The sequence below is a fragment of the Oncorhynchus masou genome, chromosome 18, assembly GCF_036934945.1.
Source record: "Oncorhynchus masou masou isolate Uvic2021 chromosome 18, UVic_Omas_1.1, whole genome shotgun sequence".
Taxonomy (NCBI): Eukaryota; Metazoa; Chordata; class Actinopteri; order Salmoniformes; family Salmonidae; genus Oncorhynchus; species Oncorhynchus masou.
This window is the reverse complement of record NC_088229.1, coordinates 74,076,822-74,097,994: the sequence shown is the minus strand read 5'-3', so window position 1 is coordinate 74,097,994 and position 21,173 is coordinate 74,076,822. Positions and strand designations below refer to the sequence as shown.

The following is a 21,173-nucleotide window of genomic DNA, read 5'->3' as shown; positions in this document are numbered from 1 at the left end:
GCCTCTCCCCCCCCCACCCCTCCCCCTGCCTCTCCTACCCCCTCTCTCCCCACCACCACCTCCCCTGCCTCTCCCACCCCCCTCTTCCCCCCCCACCACCTCTCCCCCTGCCTCTCCCACCCCCCTCTTCCCCCACCACCTCTCCCCCTGCCTCTCCCCCCACCCCTCCCCCTGCCTCTCCTACCCCCTCTCTCCCCCCACCACCTCTCCCCCCTGCCTCTCCCACCCCCCTCTCCCACTCCCGCTGACATTAGCAGACATGGCCTCTCCAGGTCCCGTTCTGCTTCCCCCTCCTTCTGCCTCTCCCCCTTCTCCCCTGCTTCTCTCCCTCCTCCCACTCCCGCGTTCAGTTCACCTCTCCACCTATCACCTGCCTCCCTGCATGCCTCCCTCCCTCCCTATCCCCCTCGCGACGTCCTTCCCCTCCGTCCTTTTCAGAGCTGCTGAGAGCAGAACAGATATAGCAACACGGCAGTGCAGTAGGTGTGAGAGAGATAGACAGCCTTCTCAAATAACACCAGTAACTATATCATTGACTGAACGAGGTCGCATCGGAACCCTGCGATTGGAATAATAGTTTAGTACATCTTGGTAGTGTTGGTGAGTTGAAGATCTTTGTGACTTTCCGTTGTCTCTTCTCAGTGTTGTCATGTTTTCAGTTGTGTTTCTCATGTGTTTCTCATGTGTTTCTCATGTGTTTCTGTTTCTCATGTGCTTCTCATGTGTTTCTCATGTGTTTCTGTTTCTCATGTGCTTCTCATGTGTTTCTCATGTGTTTCTGTTTCTCATGTGTTTCTCATGTGTTTCTCATGTGCTTAGTGAAAAGTAGGTTTGCGTGGTTTCCTGGTACTCTGAATGACTTTGCAGATGCTGCGTTTCAGATTGACATTATATTCCCCGCTGACCAGTTTGGAATAGTTATTGTTTAGAGGCGTCTTGATCGTCATTATTAAGACAGCATTTTAGCACAGGGTTGTTTTTTTTTGGCAATGCTTTAAATACATCTGTGATTAAAAATGGAGAGAGTTTACAAATCTAGCATTTCAGTGGCTTTAAACCACATCAGGACACAGACATAAGCCCATGTGGTACAGATATGAGCCAAGCCCCTGAGTTGCAGGAGCAGTTTGAGTCAGGAACACTTTACTGCACCAGTGGGATGGTAGAAGCTGTGTGTTGTCATCTTTTGAGTCCAAGACGACCCAAATTCTCCACCGTTCTGCCATTGTGCACTCTTGTACACTTCCCGTAAGCATTGGCCAACAAGCATTATTGGCCAACAAGCATTATTATTGGCAAACAAGCATTATTATTGGCCAACAAGCATTATCATTGGCCAACAAGCATTATCATTGGCTAACAAGCATTATTATTGGCCAGAAAACATTTTTATTGGCCAGCAAACATTATTATTGGCCAGCAAACATTATTATTGGCCAGCAAACATTATTATTGGCCAACAAACATTATTATTGGCCAACAAGCATTATTACTGGCCAACAAACATTATTATTGGCCAGCAAACATTATTATTGGCCAACAAGCATTATTATTGGCCAACAAGCATTATTATTGGCCAACAAACATTATTATTGGCCAACAAGCATTATTACTGGCCAACAAACATTATTATTGGCCAGCAAACATTATTATTGGCCAGCAAACATTATTATTGGCCAGCAAACATTATTAATGGCCAACAAACATTATTATTGGCCAACAAACATTATTATTGGCCAACAAACATTATTATTGGCCAGCAAACATTATTATTGGCCAGCAAACATTATTATTGGCCAGCAAACATTATTATTGGCCAGTAAACATTATTATTGGCCAACAAGCATTATTACTGGCCAACAAACATTAGAATGGCGGCAGGTAGCCTCGTGGTCAGAGCGTTGGGCCAGTATCTGAAAGGTTGCTTGATCGAATCCCAGAGTTGACAAGGTAAAAATCTGTCATTCTGCCCCTGAATAGGCAGTTGACCCACTGTTCCCAGGCCGTCATTGACAACAGGAATATGTTCTTAACTGACTTGCCTGGTTAAATAAAGGTTAAATAAATCAAATCAAATAAAAATGGGCCACCAAGCATTAGAATTGGCCAAAACAGTGCACACTTGGAAGAATCATTATGCATGATCATTATTACATCATCACGAAGTAGGGAGGGACACTGTGCTTGGTTGTCAACAGAAACCGAGGACTTAAGAAGATGGACTGTAGTGAATGATGGTCAGGCCCTTGATGAGGTGACAGAAAGTCTTGGCAGCACACAGAGTTTTATCATATGATTTGTGCTAGAGATCATTCCGCGCTGTCCAAACAAACCTCAACACTTTTAACACTTCACACACACACGGACACAGATACACACACTCATAACTAAGCACACATAGACACAGACACACGGACACACACGGACACAGATACACACACTCATAACTAAGCACACATAGACACAGATACACGGACACACACGGACACAGATACACACACTCATAACTAAGCACACATAGACACAGATACACGGACACACACGGACACAGATACACACACTCATAACTAAGCACACATAGACACAGATACACGGACACACACGGACACAGATACACACACTCATAACTACACACACACACGGACGCACATAGACACACGGACACACACGGACACACACGGACACACACGGACACACACGGACACACACGGACACACACGGACACACACGGACACACACGGACACACACACACACACACACACACACACACACACACACACACACACACACACACACACACACACACACACACACACACACACACACACACACACACACAATTACCCTGCATTACCCTGCATTCACACACATAGTGTTGCAGAGTCAGAGGGGCTGGTCCAACAGGAGAGGTTGGCCCAACAGGAGAGGCTGGCCCAACAGGAGAGGCTGGCCCAACAGGAGAGGCTGGCCCAATAGGAAAGACTGGCCAAACAGGAGAGGCTTGCCCAACAGGAGAGTGGCCTGCAGAGTCAGAGAGGCTGGCCAAACAGGAGAGTGGCCTGCAGAGTCAGAGAGGCTGGTCCAACAGGAGAGGCTGGCCCAACAGGAGCATGGCCTGCGGAGTCAGAGAGGCTGGCCCAACAGGAGAGGCTGGCCCAACAGGAGCATGGCCTGCAGAGTCAGAGAGGCTGGCCCAACAGGAGCATGGCCTGCAGAGTCAGAGAGGCTGGTCCAACAGGAGAGGCTGGTCCAACAGGAGAGGCTGGTCCAACAGGAGAGGCTGGCCCAACAGGAGCGTGGCCTGCAGAGTCAGAGAGGCTGGCCCAACAGGAGAGGCTGGCCCAACAGGAGAGGCTGGCCCAACAGGAGCATGGCCTGCAGAGTCAGAGAGCCTGGCCCAACAGGAGCATGGCCTGCAGAGTCAGAGAGCCTGGCCCAACAGGAGCATGGCCAGCCAGACCACATAACATGATTTAAAGATAGTAAACATAGAGTACTATAATGAATGGGACAATCCTCCTCCTGGGTCAATGATACTGCATCAGTCAAGCATAGGGAAAGGACAGATCTCACAACACAAGCAATGAATTAGGAAGTAGGAGAAGGGTTTATTAGAAAATAGAATGCAAACACATGACAGATCAGGGTCTGCAGGAGGGAATAAACAGTGATGTTGTGACAGAGAAGCAGCCTGGTTGGAGATGACAGATCAGGGAATAAACAGTGATGTTGTGACAGAGAAGCAGCCTGGTTGGAGATGACAGATCAGGGAATAAACAGTGATGTTGTGACAGAGAAGCAGCCTGGTTGGAGATGACAGATCAGGGAATAAACAGTGATGTTGTGACAGAGAAGCAGCCTGGTTGGAGATGACAGATCAGGGAATAAACAGTGATGTTGTGACAGAGAAGCAGCCAGGTTGGAGATGACAGATCAGGGAATAAACAGTGATGTTGTGACAGAGAAGCATCCTGGTTGGAGATGACAGATCAGGGAATAAACAGTGATGTTGTGACAGAGAAGCAGCCTGGTTGGAGATGACAGATCAGGGAATAAACAGTGATGTTGTGACAGAGAAGCAGCCTGGTTGGAGATGACAGATCAGGGAATAAACAGTGATGTTGTGACAGAGAAGCAGCCTGGTTGGAGATGACAGATCAGGGAATAAACAGTGATGTTGTGACAGAGAAGCATCCTGGGTAGAGATGACAGATCAGGGAATAAACAGTGATGTTGTGACAGAGAAGCATCCTGGGTAGAGATGACAGATCAGGGAATAAACAGTGATGTTGTGACAGAGAAGCATCCTGGGTAGAGATGACAGATCAGGGAATAAACAGTGATGTTGTGACAGAGAAGCAGCCTGGTTGGAGATGACAGATCAGGGAATAAACAGTGATGTTGTGACAGAGAAGCAGCCAGGTTGGAGATGACAGATCAGGATACATATCTATTTATAAACAGTTTCATATTCAGGTCAGTTGTTTCTGACTAACCTTTACACCACACCCAGTCCCCTTCAGACCTGGGTTTAAATACTAATCAAATTATTTCACATACCTTGAGCATTTGCTTTAGTCTGGCTAATGTGCCATGTGACCACAGATGGCATTTCTATTGGTTTCATTACACCAGGCAAGCTAAATTAATCACAGTTACATAGAGTACTTGAAATGATTTCAAAGAGTATTTGAACCCAGATCTGGTCACATGAGACCACTGAGACCCACACTCCTAGGAAGTGTTTACCGGAAGAAAGGACTGTATGTCCTGGTAGAAGGAAGTGTTTACTGGTAGAAAGGACTGTATGTCCTGGTAGAAGGAAGTGTTTACTGGTAGAAGGAAGTGTTTACTGGTAGAAAGGACTGTATGTCCTGGTAGAAGGAAGTGTTTACTGCTAGAAAGGACTGTATGTCCTGGCAGTAGGAAGTCTTTACTGGTAGCAAGGACTGTATGTCCTGGTAGAAGGAAGTGTTTACTGGTAGAAAGGACTGTATGTCCTGACAGAAGGAAGTGTTTATTGGTAGAAGGAAGTGTTTACTGGTAGAAAGGACTTTATGTCCTGGTAGAAGGAAGTGTTTACTGGTAGAAAGGACTTTATGTCCTGGTAGAAGGAAGTGTTTACCGGTAGAAAGGACTGTATGTCCTGGTAGAAGGAAGTGTTTACTGGTAGAAGGAAGTGTTTACTGGTAGAAAGGACTGTATGTCCTGGCAGAAGGAAGGGTTTACTGGTAGAAAGGACTGTATGTCCTGGTAGAAGGAAGTGTTTACTGGTAGAAGGAAGTGTTTACTGGTAGAAAGGACTGTATGTCCAGGTAGAAGGAAGTGTTTACTGGTAGAAAGGACTGTATGTCCTGACAGTAGGAAGTGTTTACTGGTAGAAAGGACTGTATGTCCTGGCAGAAGGAAGTGTTTACTGGTAGAAAGGACTGTATGTCCTGGCAGAAGGAAGTGTTTACTGGTAGAAAGGACTGTATGTCCTGGCAGAAGGAAGTGTTTACTGGTAGAAAGGACTGTATGTCCTGACAGAAGGAAGTGTTTACTGGTAGAAAGGACTGTATGTCCTGGTAGAAGGAAGTGTTTACTGGTAGAAAGGACTGTATGTCCTGGTAGAAGGAAGTGTTTACTGGTAGAAAGGACTGTATGTCCTGACAGAAGGAAGTGTTTACTGGTAGAAAGGACTGTATGTCCTGACAGAAGGAAGTGTTTACTGGTAGAAAGGACTGTATGTCCTGACAGAAGGAAGTGTTTACTGGTAGAAAGGACTGTATGTCCTGACAGAACGAAGTGTTTACCGGTAGAAAGGACTGTATGTCCTGGTAGAAGGAAGTGTTTACTGGTAGAAGGAAGTGTTTACTGGTAGAAAGGACTGTATGTCCTGGTAGAAGGAAGTGTTTACTGGTAGAAGGAAGTGTTTACTGGTAGAAAGGACTGTATGTCCTGGTAGAAGGAAGTGTTTACTGGTAGAAGGAAGTGTTTACTGGTAGAAAGGACTGTATGTCCTGACAGAAGGAAGTGTTTACTGGTAGAAAGGACTGTATGTCCTGACAGAAGGAAGTGTTTACTGGTAGAAGGAAGTGTTTACTGGTAGAAAGGACTGTATGTCCTGACAGAAGGAAGTGTTTACTGGTAGAAGGAAGTGTTTACTGGTAGAAAGGACTGTATGTCCTGGCAGAAGGAAGTGTTTACTGGTAGAAGGAAGTGTTTACTGGTAGAAAGGACTGTATGTCCTGGTAGAAGGAAGTGTTTACTGGTAGAAAGGACTGTATGTCCTGGTAGAAGGAAGTGTTTACTGGTAGAAAGGACTGTATGTCCTGGTAGAAGGAAGTGTTTACTGGTAGAAAGGACTGTATGTCCTGGTAGAAGGAAGTGTTTACTGGTAGAAAGGACTGTATGTCCTGGTAGAAGGAAGTGTTTACTGGTAGAAAGGACTGTATGTCCTGACAGAAGGAAGTGTTGACTGGTAGAAAGGACTGTATGTCCTGGTAGAAGGAAGTGTTGACTGGTAGAAAGGACTGTATGTCCTGGTAGAAGGAAGTGTTTACTGGTAGAAAGGACTGTAGGTAGCCTTTGGTGAGAGGTGGTTCTTTCTAATGGTCTTTTGACTTTGTTATCTATTGACATGGTGTGTTTACATGATTGTGAATATCCTCAAAATATGGTCAGTCATGAGCAGGTGCCAGGGAATCTTATCATGTGTATCTGTCAGGATTTGTTTTGTAGGTGGACGATTGGAGCTGGTTGTTGATGCTGGTATTAATCTGATGATTGGAGCTAGTTGTTGATGCTGGTATTAATCTGATGATTGGAGCTAGTTGTTGATGCTGGTATTAATCTGATGATTGGAGCTGGTTGTTGATGCTGGTATTAATCTGATGAATGTCGCTGATTGTTGGAGCTGGAATTAATCTAATTTAATCCAATTTTATTGGTCACGTACACATGGTTTGCATTTGACCGCCTCCCTGCTGCTCTCTATTTGTCCGCAAGGCAGACAGACAGCTGGATGTTCACAGACAGGCTGTCAACTACCCCCGAGAGGTTTACCCCATAGGATTACAATGTTTCAGATTTAGGCACTGTTCTCAGTCTACCACAGTCACATACTTACCGGTGGAGGTTGGTGCAAGTTTAAGACGTGGGAGGACAGTGTTCTTTTTGTCATGAGCATGGTCTTATAATTACAGCATATTGGATGACTGTCATTCATATTCCATTCACCCAGTTCAATGTAACATCGATATGTTTAGGCTACTACATGAGGATCAAATTGTTCCCTTTATCCATCATGACGTTGCTACAACCGAGCCGATGAATGAACGTTTACAACGTAGGTGCACAAGAGAGAGAGAGAACATTTGAGGTGACAGTCAGTGACAGATGGACAGAGTGACACATTCAATACCGCCTTGCACACATCTTGCCTGCATCTAGCTGACCTAGGGTGTAATCATTAGTCCAACAGTATCACCTCTTGCCTGCACCTAGCTGACCTAGGGTGTAATCATTAGTCCAACAGTATCACCTCTTGCCTGCATCTAGCTGACCTAGGGTGTAATCATTAGTCCAACAGTATCACCTCTTGCCTGCATCTAGCTGATCTAGGGTGTAATCATTAGTCCAACAGTATCACCTCTTGTCTGCATCTAGCTGACCTAGGGTGTAATCATTAGTCCAACAGTATCACCTCTTGTCTGCATCTAGCTGACCTAGGGTGTAATCATTAGTCCAACAGTATCACCTCTTGTCTGCATCTAGCTGACCTTGGGTGTAATCATTAGTCCAACAGTATCACCTCTTGTCTGCATCTAGCTGACCTTGGGTGTAATCATTAGTCCAACGGTTGCAAACGAGAGTTTCTATCCCTCTGTTTGAGCTGGGTGTATCAGTAGGCTAAATTAGCCAGCTGCATTTGCTAGCTCAGTAAGTGAAACTGAAAGTGAAATACAATGATGAAATCTCTCTCTCTGTACAGGGCCTTCGGAAAGTATTCGGACCCCTTGACTTTTTCCACATTTTGCTACTTTCCAGCCTTATTTCTAAAATTGATTAAATAGTTTTTTTCCCACTCCTCAATCTACACACAATACTCCATAATGACTAAGCAAAAACATGTTTTTAGAATTTTTTGCTAATAAAAAAACAACAACTAAATATTATATTTATAGAAGTATTCAGACCCTTTACTCAGTACTTTGTTGAAGTACCATTGGCAGCTATTACAGCCTTGAGTCTTCTTGGGTATGACGCTACAAGCTTGGCACACCTGTATTTTGGGGAGTTTCTCTCATTCTTCTCTGTAGATCCTCTAAAGCTCTGTCAGGTTGGATGGGGAGCGTTGCAGCACAGCTATTCTCAGGTTTCTCCAGAGATGTTCAGTTGGGTTCATGTTCGGGCTCTGGCTGGGCCACTCAAGGACTCCTGAGATGTCTTGGAGGTGTGCTTAGGGTCGTGGTCCTGTTGGAAGGTGAACCTTCACCCCAGTCTGAGGTCCTGAGTCCTGATTTCTCTTTCCCTTGATTCTGACTAGTCTCCCAGTCCTTGCTGTTGAAAAACATCCCCACAGCATGATGCTGCCACCCCCGTGCTTCACCATAGGGATGGAGCCAGGTTTCCTCCAGAGGTGATGCTTGGTATTCTGGCCAAAGAGTTCAATTGTGGTTTCATCAGACCAGAGAATCTTGTTTTCATTAGGTGCCTTTTGGCAAACTCCAAGAGGGCTGCCATGTGCCTTTTACTGAGTAGTGGCTTAGGTCTGTCCACTCTACCATAAAGGCCTGATTGGTGGAATGCTGCAAAGATGGTTGTCTTTTTGATAAAAGGTTCCCTTCCCATCTCCACAGAGGAACTCTGGAGCTCTGTCAGAGTGACCATCGGGTTCTTGGTCACCTCCTTGATCAAGGCTCTTCTCCCCTGATTGGTCAGTTTGGCCCGGCGGCCAGCTCTAGGAAGAGTCTAGGTGGTTCTAAACGTGTTCCATTTAAGAATGATGGAGGCCACTGTGTTCTTGGGGACCTTCAATGCTGCAGAAATGTTTTGGTACCTTTCCCCAGATCTGTGCCTCGACACAATCCTGTCTCGGAGCTCTACGGACAATTCCTTCAACCTCATTGCTTGGTATTTGCTCTGGCATGCACTGTCAACTGTCGGACCTTATATAGACAGGTGTGTGCCTTTTCAAATCATGTCCAATCAATTGAATTTACCACAGGTGGACTCCAATCAAGTTGTAGAAACATCTCAAGGATGATCAATGGAAACAGGATGCACCTGAGCTCAATTTCGAATTTCATAGCAAAGGGTCTGAATACTTATGTAAATAAGGTATTTCTGTTTTTTTAAATTTGTAATAAAATTGCAAACATTTATAAAAACCAGGTTTTTGCTTTGTCATTATGGGGTATTGTGTATGGATTGCTGAGGAGGATTTTTTGTTATATCCATTTTAGAATAAGGCTGTAACATAAAAAAAAATGTGTGAAAAAAGAAACAGGGTCTGAATACTTTCCGTAGGCGCTGTATTTCTCTCTCTCTTTCTTTCTTCTCATTTTTAAGAAATTAATTTGTTCAAAACTGTTCAACCGTTGTCTTTCTACCTATGAGTCAGATGCAGTGCTAGCTAGCTGTAGCTTCTGCTTTCAGTACTAGATTCACTATCTGATCCTTTGATTGGTGGGAACAACATGTCAGTTCATGCTGCAAGAGCTCTGATAGGTTAGAGGACGTCCTCCGGGAACTTTACCATTTTTATTTTTTTTATGAAATTCATTGATGATGGTCCTCCCCTTCCTCCTCTGAGGAGCCTCCACTGATACGCACACGCACGCTAACCACTCTGAGATAGACTTAACACAATTTATAGTTCATGTTTTTGTAGACACACACCAGAAGATGGACTTTCCCCTTGTTGTACCACCTGTTTCCAGTTAGATACAGTTCTGCCCCCTCCTCCCCCCGCCCCTTAAGATACTTGAGTCATGGTACGACAAGTGGGTGATATGACCTCACTAAGATAGTCACCGAGGGGGGTTGAGGTCAGGTGACTGCCGGACAGGGTTAGCCGATTGGTGCAGAATGTGACCGGCAGGTGTTGAATTTATTCAACGTGACGTAATGCATCCCAGTGACGATAACCTGCTTAACCAGACTGAACAGCAGGTGAAACAACGGTAGAGTAGAGTGTTTATTGATCCCTACTTGGGAAATTGATATAAATCAATAATTTACAAGGACAGGACACGTATCAATGACAAACACATGTTATTAAACACATTAAGACAAATGAAGGCACCTGCATCTCAGTAGCCGTAAAAGAAAGATTCAGATTTAAAGGAGGTAAGAAAATTTGTCCGAGCAATAACATTCATTCTGGTTAAACCAGACTACAGTATAAACCAGACTACAGTATAAACCAGACTACAGTTTAAACCAGAGTACAGTATAAACCAGGCTACAGTATAATCCAGACTACAGTATAATCCAGACTACAGTATAAACCAGACCACAGTTTAAACCAGAGTACAGTATAAACCAGACTACAGTATAAACCAGACTACAGTATAATCCAGACTACAGTATAAACCAGACTACAGTGTAATCCAGACTACAGTGTAATCCAGACTACAGTATAATCCAGACTACAGTATAAACCAGACTACAGTATAAACCAGACTACAGTATAAACCAGAGTACAGTTTAAACCAGACTACAGTTTAAACCAGACTACAGTATAAACCAGGCTACAGTATAATCCAGACTACAGTATAATCCAGACTACAGTATAAACCAGACTACAGTATAAACCAGACTACAGTTTAAACCAGAGTACAGTATAAACCAGACTACAGTATAATCCAGACTACAGTATAATCCAGACTACAGTATAAACCAGGCTACAGTATAAACCAGACTACAGTATAAACCAGGCTACAGTATAATCCAGACTACAGTATAATCCAGACTACAGTATAAACCAGACTACAGTATAACCCAGACTACAGTATAAACCAGGCTACAGTATAAACCAGACTACAGTATAAACCAGGCTACAGTATAATCCAGACTACAGTATAAACCAGGCTACAGTATAATCCAGACTACAGTATAAACCAGACCACAGTGATGATTCAGTGTTCAGGGAAGTAAAGCCACCACTGTGATGTCAGAATGCGTCGAGGAATGGTTTTCCTTGTTCACCGATCTGTTACTTTTTCATTTGAGTCATTTAGCAGACACTTATCCAGAATGACTTACAGGAGGCAATTAGGGTTAAGCGCATTGCTCAAGGACACATTGACAGATTTTTCACCAAGTCTGTTCGGGGATTCGAACCAGCGACCGCTCAGTTACTGGCCCAACACTCTTAACTGCGAGACGAGCTGACGCCCTATGTTTGTGCTGTCTTGGCTGTCAACTCCATGGTTATTTTCAGATCTGGGATCAGGCCATCCGCTGGTGTTGTAATACTCAAAGTTGAGTAAAGACCACAGACTATAGACTATAAACAACAGAGTCACCTTCAATCTCTCCATCTCTCTTCTGCCATTGACCTATTCATTCTGCTGCTGTGCTGGTGACAGTGTGAGAGTTTAGCCAATATACCTTATAACAGGTTACTGCTACCCTTCAACCAATAGACTTAATTACAGATTACTGCTACCCTTCAACCAATAGACTTAATTACAGATTACTGCTACCCTTCAACCAATAGACTTAATTACAGATTACTGCTACCCTTCAACCAATAGACGTAATTACAGATTACTGCTACCCTTCAACCAATAGACTTAATTACAGATTACTGCTACCCTTCAACCAATAGACGTAATTACAGATTACTGCTACCCTTCAACCAATAGACTTAATTACAGATTACTGCTACCCTTCAACCAATAGACTTAATTACAGATTACTGCTACCCTTCAACCAATAGACTTAATTACAGATTACTGCTACCCTTCAACCAATAGACTTAATTACAGATTACTGCTACCCTTCAACCAATAGACTTAATTACAGATTACTGCTACCCTTCAACCAATAGACTTAATTACAAATTACTGCCCACCCTTCAACCAATAGACGTAATTACAGATTACTGCTACCCTTCAACCAATAGACTTAATTACAGATTACTGCTACCCTTCAACCAATAGACTTAATTACAGATTACTGCTACCCTTCAACCAATAGACTTAATTACAGATTACTGCTACCCTTCAACCAATAGACTTAATTACAGATTACTGCTACCCTTCAACCAATAGACTTAATTACAGATTACTGCTACCCTTCAACCAATAGACTTAATTACAGATTACTGCTACCCTTCAACCAATAGACGTAATTACAGATTACTGCTACCCTTCAACCAATAGACTTAATTACAGATTACTGCTACCCTTCAACCAATAGACTTAATTACAGATTACTGCTACCCTTCAACCAATAGACTTAATTACAGATTACTGCTACCCTTCAACCAATAGACGTAATTACAGATTACTGCTACCCTTCAACCAATAGACTTAATTACAGATTACTGCTACCCTTCAACCAATAGACTTAATTACAGATTACTGCTACCCTTCAACCAATAGACTTAATTACAGATTACTGCTACCCTTCAACCAATAGACGTAATTACAGATTACTGCTACCCTTCAACCAATAGACTTAATTACAGATTACTGCTACCCTTCAACCAATAGACGTAATTACAGATTACTGCTACCCTTCAACCAATAGACTTAATTACAGATTACTGCTACCCTTCAACCAATAGACTTAATTACATATTACTGCTACCCTTCAACCAATAGACGTAATTACAGATTACAGTTACCCCTTAGTGATCTGTGGTCACAATGAAGGTAGTGATCTGTTAGTGATCTGTGGTCACAATGAAGGTAGTGATCTGTTAGTGATCTGTGGTCACAATGAAGGTAGTGATCTGTTAGTGATCTGTGGTCATAATGAAGGTAGTGATCTGTTAGTGATCTGTGGTCACAATGAAGGTAGTGATCTGTTAGTGATCTGTGGTCACAATGAAGGTAGTGTTCTGTTAGTGATCTGTGGTCACAATGAAGGTAGTGATCTGTTAGTGATCTGTGGTCATAATGAAGGTAGTGATCTGTGGTCATAATGAAGGTAATGATCTGTCAGGCTGAAGGTGGTGATCTGTCAGTGATCTGTGGTCGGTTTGAAAGGTGCTGCTGTGTTGCTGTGTTTCAGCCAGCTCCAGCTGATGTGACAGTGCTTTGGTTTGGGCACCACAGTCCTGCCTTCCTGCCCTGAAGCCCTCTGATCCACCATGGGGAATGAGAACAGCGCCATCGAGCCTGAAGCACCGGTAAGACGGGGCGGCAGGATAGCCTAGTGGTTAGAGTGGAGGGGCGGCAGGTAGCCTAGTGGTTAGAGTGGAGGGGCGGCAGGTAGCCTAGTGGTTAGAGTGTAGGGACGGCAGGGTAGCCTAGTGGTTACAGTGTAGAGGCGGCAGGTCGCCTAGTGGTCAGAGTGTAGGGATGGCAGGTAGCCTCGTAGTTAGAGTGTAGGGACGGCAGGTAGCCTAGGGGTTAGAGTGTAGGGACGACATGTAGCCTAGTGGTTAGAGTGTAGGGACGGCAGGTAGCCTAGTGGTTAGAGTGTAGGGACGGCAGGTAGCCTAGTGGTTAGAGTGTAGGGACAGCAGGTAGCCTAGTGGTTAGAGTGTAGGGCGGCAGGTAGCCTAGTGGTTAGAGTGTAGGGACGACATGGAGCCTTGTGGTTAGAGTATAGGGACGGCAGGGTAGCCTAGTGGTTAGAGTGTAGGGACTGCAGGTAGCCTAGTGGTTAGAGTTTAGAGGCGGCAGGGTAGCCTAGTGGTTAGAGTTTAGGGACGGCAGGTAGCCTAGTGGTTAGAGTGTATGGACGGCAGGTAGCCTAGTGGTTAGAGTGTAGGGACGGCAGGTAGCCTAGTGGTTAGCATGGAGGGGCGGCAGGGTAGCCTAGTGGTTAGAGAGTTGGACTAGCAACCGGAAGGTTGCAAGTTCAAATCCCCAAGCTGACAAGATACAAATCTGTTGTTCTGTCCCTGAACAGACAGTTAACCCACTGTTCCTAGGCCATCATTGAAAATAAGAATTTGTTCTTAACTGACTTGCCTAGTTAAATAAAGGTAAAATAAATTTTTTTAAAACAATTAAAAAATAGACGAGGGATGGCAGACTGACTGATTGGCTGGTTTGCATAGGCTGCTACTACCAGCTATGATCTGTGCGGTTAGATGCTGATACAGTGCCTTGCGAAAGTATTCGGCCCCCTTGAACTTTGCGACCTTTTGCCACATTTCAGGCTTCAAACATAAAGATATAAAACTGTATTTTTTTGTGAAGAATCAACAACAAGTGGGACACAATCATGAAGTGGAACGACATTTATTGGATATTTCAAACTTTTTTAACAAATCAAAAACTGAAAAATTGGGCGTGCAAAATTATTCAGACCCTTTACTTTCAGTGCAGCAAACTCTCTCCAGAAGTTCAGTGAGGATCTCTGAATGATCCAATGTTGACCTAAATGACTAATGATGATAAATACAATCCACCTGTGTGTAATCAAGTCTCCATATAAATGCACCTGCACTGTGATAGTCTCAGAGGTCCGTTAAAAGCGCAGAGAGCATCATGAAGAACAAGGAACACACCAGGCAGGTCCGAGATACTGTTGTGAAGAAGTTTAAAGCCGGATTTGGATACAAAAAGATTTCCCATGCTTTAAACATCCCAAGGAGCACTGTGCAAGCGATAATATTGAAATGGAAGGAGTATCAGACCACTGCAAATCTACCAAGACCTGGCCGTCCCTCTAAACTTTCAGCTCATACAAGGAGAAGACTGATCAGAGATGCAGCCAAGAGGCCCATGATCACTCTGGATGAACTGCAGAGATCTACAGCTGAGGTGGGGGACTCTGTCCATAGGACAACAATCAGTCGTAAATTGCACAAATCTGTCCTTTATGGAAGAGTGGCAAGAAGAAAGCCATTTCTTAAAGATATCCATAAAAAGTGTCGTTTAAAGTTTGCCACAAGCCACCTGGGAGACACACCAAACATGTGGAAGAAGGTGCTCTGGTCAGATGAAACCAAAATTGAACTTTTTGGCAACAATGCAAAATGTTATGTTTGGCGTAAAAGCAACACAGCTCATCACCCTGAACACACCATACCCACTGTCAAACATGGTGGTGGCAGCATCATGGTTTGGGCCTGCTTTTCTTCAGCAGGGACAGGGAAGATGGTTAAAATTGATGGGAAGATGGATGGAGCCAAATACAGGACCATTCTGGAAGAAAACCTGATGGAGTCTTCAAAAGACCTGAGACTGGGACGGAGATTTGTCTTCCAACAAGACAATGATCCTAAACATAAAGCAAAATCTACAATGGAATGGTTCAAAAATAAACATATCCAGGTGTTAGAATGGCCAAGTCAAAGTCCAGACCTGAATCTAATCGAGAATCTGTGGAAAGAACTGAAAACTGCTGTTCACAAATGCTCTCCATCCAACCTCACTGAGCTCGAGCTGTTTTGCAAGGAGGAATGGGAAAAAATTTCAGTCTCTCGATGTGCAAAACTGATAGAGACATGCCCCAAGCGACTTACAGCTGTAATCGCAGCAAAAGGTGGCGCTACAAAGTATTAACTTAAGGGGGCTGAATAATTTTGCACGCCCAATTTTTCAGTTTTTGATTTGTTAAAAAAGTTTGAAATATCCAATAAATGTCGTTCCACTTCATGATTGTGTCCCACTTGTTGATTCTTCACAAAAAAATACAGTTTTATATCTTTATGTTTGAAGCCTGAAATGTGGCAAAAGGTCGCAAAGTTCAAGGGGGCCGAATACTTTCGCAAGGCACTGTATCTTGTAGTCTGGTCCCAGGTCTGTTTCTACTGTGTAAGTGTTTGTGTATTCCAGCAGCTCAGTGATAATAAACTTGTGTGTTTGTGTGTATGGTATTTTGCTAATGCATTTTGGATAGAAAAACCTGTTGTTTTGGACATTTAATTTCTCCAACCCTGCACAAACCCATCTGAAAATAAACTAAAACACGTCTAGTGATTTCCCTGGAGGATTACAGTCTGTCTGTAGACTAGTATCGGGGTCTGTCTGTAGACTAGTATCAGGGTCTGTCTGTAGACTAGTATCGGGGTCTGTCTGTAGACTAGTATCGGGGTCTGTCTGTAGACTAGTATCGGGGTCTGTCTATAGACTAGTATCAGAGTCTGTCTGTAGACTAGTATCAGGGTCTGTCTGTAGACTAGTATCAGGGTCTGTCTATAGACTAGTATCAGGGTCTGTCTGTAGACTAGTATCAGGGTCTGTCTGTAGACTAGTATCAGGGTCTGTCTGTAGACTAGTATCAGGGTCTGTCTGTAGACTAGTATCGGGGTCTGTCTGTAGACTAGTATCGGGGTCTGTCTGTAGACTAGTATCGGGGTCTGTCTGTAGACTAGTATCAGGGTCTGTCTGTAGACTAGTATCAGGGGCTGTCTGTAGACTAGTATCGGGGTCTGTCTGTAGACTAGTATCAGGGTCTGTCTGTAGACTAGTATCAGGGTCTGTTTATAGACTAGTATCAGGGTCTGTTTATAGACTAGTATCAGGGTCTGTCTGTAGACTAGTATCGGGTTCTGTCTGTAGACTAGTATCAGGGTCTGTCTGTAGACTAGTATCGGGTTCTGTCTGTAGACTAGTATCAGGGTCTGTCTGTAGACTAGTATCGGGGTCTGTCTGTAGACTAGTATCAGGGTCTGTTTATAGACTAGTATCAGGGTCTGTCTGTAGACTAGTATCGGGGTCTGTCTGTAGACTAGTATCGGGGTCTGTCTGTAGACTAGTATCAGGGTCTGTCTGTAGACTAGTATCAGGGTCTGTCTGTAGACTAGTATCAGGGTCTGTCTGTAGACTAGTATCAGGGTCTGTCTGTAGACTAGTATCGGGGTCTGTCTGTAGACTAGTATCGGGGTCTGTCTGTAGACTAGTATCGGGGTCTGTCTGTATACTAGTATCAGGGTCTGTCTATAGACTAGTATCAGGGGCTGTCTGTAGACTAGTATCGGGGTCTGTCTGTAGACTAGTATCGGGGTCTGTCTGTAGACTAGTATCAGGGTCTGTCTGTAGACTAGTATCAGGGTCTGTCTATAGACTAGTATCAGGTTCTGTCTGTAGACTAGTATCAGGGTCTGTCTATAGACTAGTATCAGGGGCTGTCTGTAGACTAGTATCGGGGTCTGTCTGTAGACTAGTATCGGGGTCTGTCTGTAGACTAGTATCGGGGTCTGTCTGTAGATTAGTATCAGGGTCTGTCTGTAGACTAGTATCAGGGTCTGTCTATAGACTAGTATCAGGGTCTGTCTGTAGAGAGGATTGGTGAGGGGTGGTAGACTAGTATCAGGGTCTGTTTATAGACTAGTATCGGGGTCTGTCTGTAGACTAGTATCAGGGTCTGTCTATAGAATAGTATCAGGGTCTGTCTGTAGAGAGGATTGGTGAGGGGTGGTAGACTAGTATCAGGGGCTGTCTGTAGACTAGTATCGGGTTCTGTCTGTAGACTAGTATCGGGGCCTGTCTGTAGACTAGTATCAGGGTCTGTCTGTAGACTAGTATCAGGGTCTGTCTATAGACTAGTATCAGTGGCTGTCTGTAGACTAGTATCGGGTTCTGTCTGTAGACTAGTATCGGGGTCTGTCTGTAGACTAGTGTCAGGGTCTGTCTATAGACTAGTATCAGGGGCTGTCTGTAGAGAGGATTGGTGATGGGTGGTAGACTAGTATCGGGGTCTGTCTGTAGACTAGTATCAGGGTCTGTCTGTAGACTACTATCAGGGTCTGTCTGTAGACTAGTATCAGGGTCTGTCTGTAGACTAGTGTCAGCGGCTGTCTGTAGAGAGGATTGGTGATGGGTGGTAGACTAGTATCGGGGTCTGTCTGTAGACTAGTATCAGGGTCTGTCTGTAGACTAGTATCGGGGTTTGTCTGTAGACTAGTATCAGGGTCTGTCTGTAGACTAGTATCAGGGTCTGTCTGTAGACTAGTGTCAGCGGCTGTCTGTAGAGAGGATTGGTGATGGGTGGAAGACTAGTATCGGGGTCTGTCTGTAGACTAGTATCAGGGTCTGTCTGTAGACTAGTATCAGGGTCTGTCTGTAGACTAGTATTGGGGTCTGTCTGTAGACTAGTATCAGGGTCTGTCTGTATACTAGTATCAGGGTCTGTCTATAGACTAGTATCAGGGGCTGTCTGTAGACTAGTATCGGGGTCTGTCTGTAGACTAGTATCGGGGTCTGTCTGTAGACTAGTATCAGGGTCTGTCTGTAGACTAGTATCAGGGTCTGTCTATAGACTAGTATCAGGTTCTGTCTGTAGACTAGTATCAGGGTCTGTCTATAGACTAGTATCAGGGGCTGTCTGTAGACTAGTATCGGGGTCTGTCTGTAGACTAGTATCGGGGTCTGTCTGTAGACTAGTATCGGGGTCTGTCTGTAGATTAGTATCAGGGTCTGTCTGTAGACTAGTATCAGGGTCTGTCTATAGACTAGTATCAGGGTCTGTCTGTAGAGAGGATTGGTGAGGGGTGGTAGACTAGTATCAGGGTCTGTTTATAGACTAGTATCGGGGTCTGTCTGTAGACTAGTATCAGGGTCTGTCTATAGACTAGTATCAGGGTCTGTCTGTAGAGAGGATTGGTGAGGGGTGGTAGACTAGTATCAGGGGCTGTCTGTAGACTAGTATCGGGTTCTGTCTGTAGACTAGTATCGGGGTCTGTCTGTAGACTAGTATCAGGGTCTGTCTGTAGACTAGTATCAGGGTCTGTCTATAGACTAGTATCAGGGGCTGTCTGTAGACTAGTATCGGGTTCTGTCTGTAGACTAGTATCGGGGTCTGTCTGTAGACTAGTGTCAGGGTCTGTCTATAGACTAGTATCAGGGGCTGTCTGTAGAGAGGATTGGTGATGGGTGGTAGACTAGTATCGGGGTCTGTCTGTAGACTAGTATCAGGGTCTGTCTGTAGACTAGTATCAGGGTCTGTCTATAGACTAGTATCAGGGTCTGTCTGTAGACTAGTATCAGGGTCTGTCTGTAGACTAGTATCGGGGTCTGTCTGTAGACTAGTATCAGGGTCTGTCTGTAGACTACTATCAGGGTCTGTCTGTAGACTAGTATCAGGGTCTGTCTGTAGACTAGTGTCAGCGGCTGTCTGTAGAGAGGATTGGTGATGGGTGGTAGACTAGTATCGGGGTCTGTCTGTAGACTAGTATCAGGGTCTGTCTGTAGACTAGTATCGGGGTTTGTCTGTAGACTAGTATCAGGGTCTGTCTGTAGACTAGTATCAGGGTCTGTCTGTAGACTAGTGTCAGCGGCTGTCTGTAGAGAGGATTGGTGATGGGTGGTAGACTAGTATCAGGGTCTGTCTGTAGACTAGTATCAGGGTCTGTCTGTAGACTAGTATCAGGGTCTGTCTGTAGACTAGTATTGGGGTCTGTCTGTAGACTAGTATCAGGGTCTGTCTGTAGACTAGTATTAGGGTCTGTCTGTAGACTAGTATCAGGGTCTGTCTGTAGACTAGTATCGGGGGCTGTCTGTAGACTAGTATCGGGGTCTGTCTGTCGACTAGTATCAGGGTCTGTTTATAGACTAGTATCAGGGTCTGACTGTAGACTAGTATCGGGGTCTGTCTGTAGACTAGTATCAGGGTCTGTCTGTAGACTAGTATCAGGGTCTGTCTGTAGAGAGGATTGGTGATGGGTGGTAGACTAGTATCAGGGTCTGTCTGTAGACTAGTATTGGGGTCTGTCTGTAGACTAGTATCAGGGTCTGTCTGTAGACTAGTATCGGGGGCTGTCTGTAGACTAGTATCGGGGTCTGTCTGTCGACTAGTATCAGGGTCTGTTTATAGACTAGTATCAGGGTCTGTCTGTAGACTAGTATCGGGGTCTGTCTGTAGACTAGTATCAGGGTCTGTCTGTAGACTAGTAACAGGGTCTGTCTATAGACTAGTATCAGGGTCTGTCTGTAGACTAGTATCAGGGTCTGTCTGTATACTAGTATCGGGGTCTGTCTGTAGACTAGTATCGGGGTCTGTCTGTAGACTAGTATCAGGGTATGTCTGTAGACTAGTATCAGGGTCTGTCTGTAGACTAGTATCAGGGTCTGTCTGTAGACTAGTATCGCGGGCTGTCTGTAGAGAGGATTGGTGATGGGTGGTAGACTAGTATCAGGGTCTGTCTGTATACTAGTATCAGGGTCTGTCTATAGACTAGTATCAGGGTCTGTCTGTAGACTAGTGACAGGGTCTGTCTGTAGACTAGTATCGGGTTCTGTCTGTAGACTAGTATCAGGGTCTGTCTGTAGACTAGTATCAGGGTGTGTCTATAGGCTAGTATCAGGGTCTGTCTGTAGACTAGTATCGGGGTCTGTCTGTAGACTAGTATCAGTGTCTGTCTGTAGACTAGTATCAGTGTCTGTCTGTAGACTAGTATCAGGGTCTGTCTGTAGAGTAGTATCAGGGTCTGTCTGTAGACTAGTATCAGGGTCTGTCTGTAGACTAGTATCAGGGTCTGTCTGTAGTCTAGTATCAGGGGCTGTCTGTAGACTAGTATCAGGGTCTGTCTGTAGACTAATATCAGGGTCTGTCTGTAGACTAGTATCAGGGTCTGTTTGTAGACTAGTATCGGGTCCTTCCTATAGCCTGGGTACCAGTCTGTTTCTATAGGGTCTGTCTATAGACTAGTATCAGGGTCTGTCTGTAGACTAGTATCAGGGTCTGTCTGTAGACTAGTATTGGGGTCTGTCTGTAGACTAGTATCAGGGTCTGTCTGTAGACTAGTATCAGGGTCTGTCTGTAGACTAGTATCAGGGTCTGTCTATAGACTAGTATCGGGTTCTGTCTGTAGACTAGTATCAGGGTCTGTCTGTAGACTAGTATCAGGGTCTGTTTGTAGACTAGTATCAGGGTCTGTTTGTAGACTAGTATCGGGGTCTGTATGTAGACTAGTATCAGGGTCTGTCTATAGACTAGTATCGGGTTCTGTCTGTAGACTAGTATCAGGGTCTGTCTGTAGACTAGTATCAGGGTCTGTTTGTAGACTAGTATCAGGGTCTGTTTGTAGACTAGTATCGGGGTCTGTCTATAG

General features: G+C 44.5%; 1 protein-coding gene across 3 annotated transcripts in view; it reads left to right on the top strand.

The window, feature by feature from the left end:
* The first annotated feature begins 442 nt into the window (after positions 1-442).
* The window catches only part of LOC135505256 (uncharacterized), a 114,168-nt gene continuing 93,437 nt past the window's right edge, over positions 443-21,173 (top strand). For 2 of the 3 annotated variants that reach the window (XM_064924455.1, XM_064924454.1), the window contains exon 1: positions 13,250-13,352. In XM_064924455.1, coding sequence (XP_064780527.1) covers positions 13,314-13,352 — 39 coding nt within the window. In that variant the 5' untranslated portion in view covers positions 13,250-13,313. Of the gene's footprint in view, positions 601-13,249; positions 13,353-21,173 lie in introns of those variants that run through there. The other variant, XR_010450239.1, reaches the window with a different exon arrangement.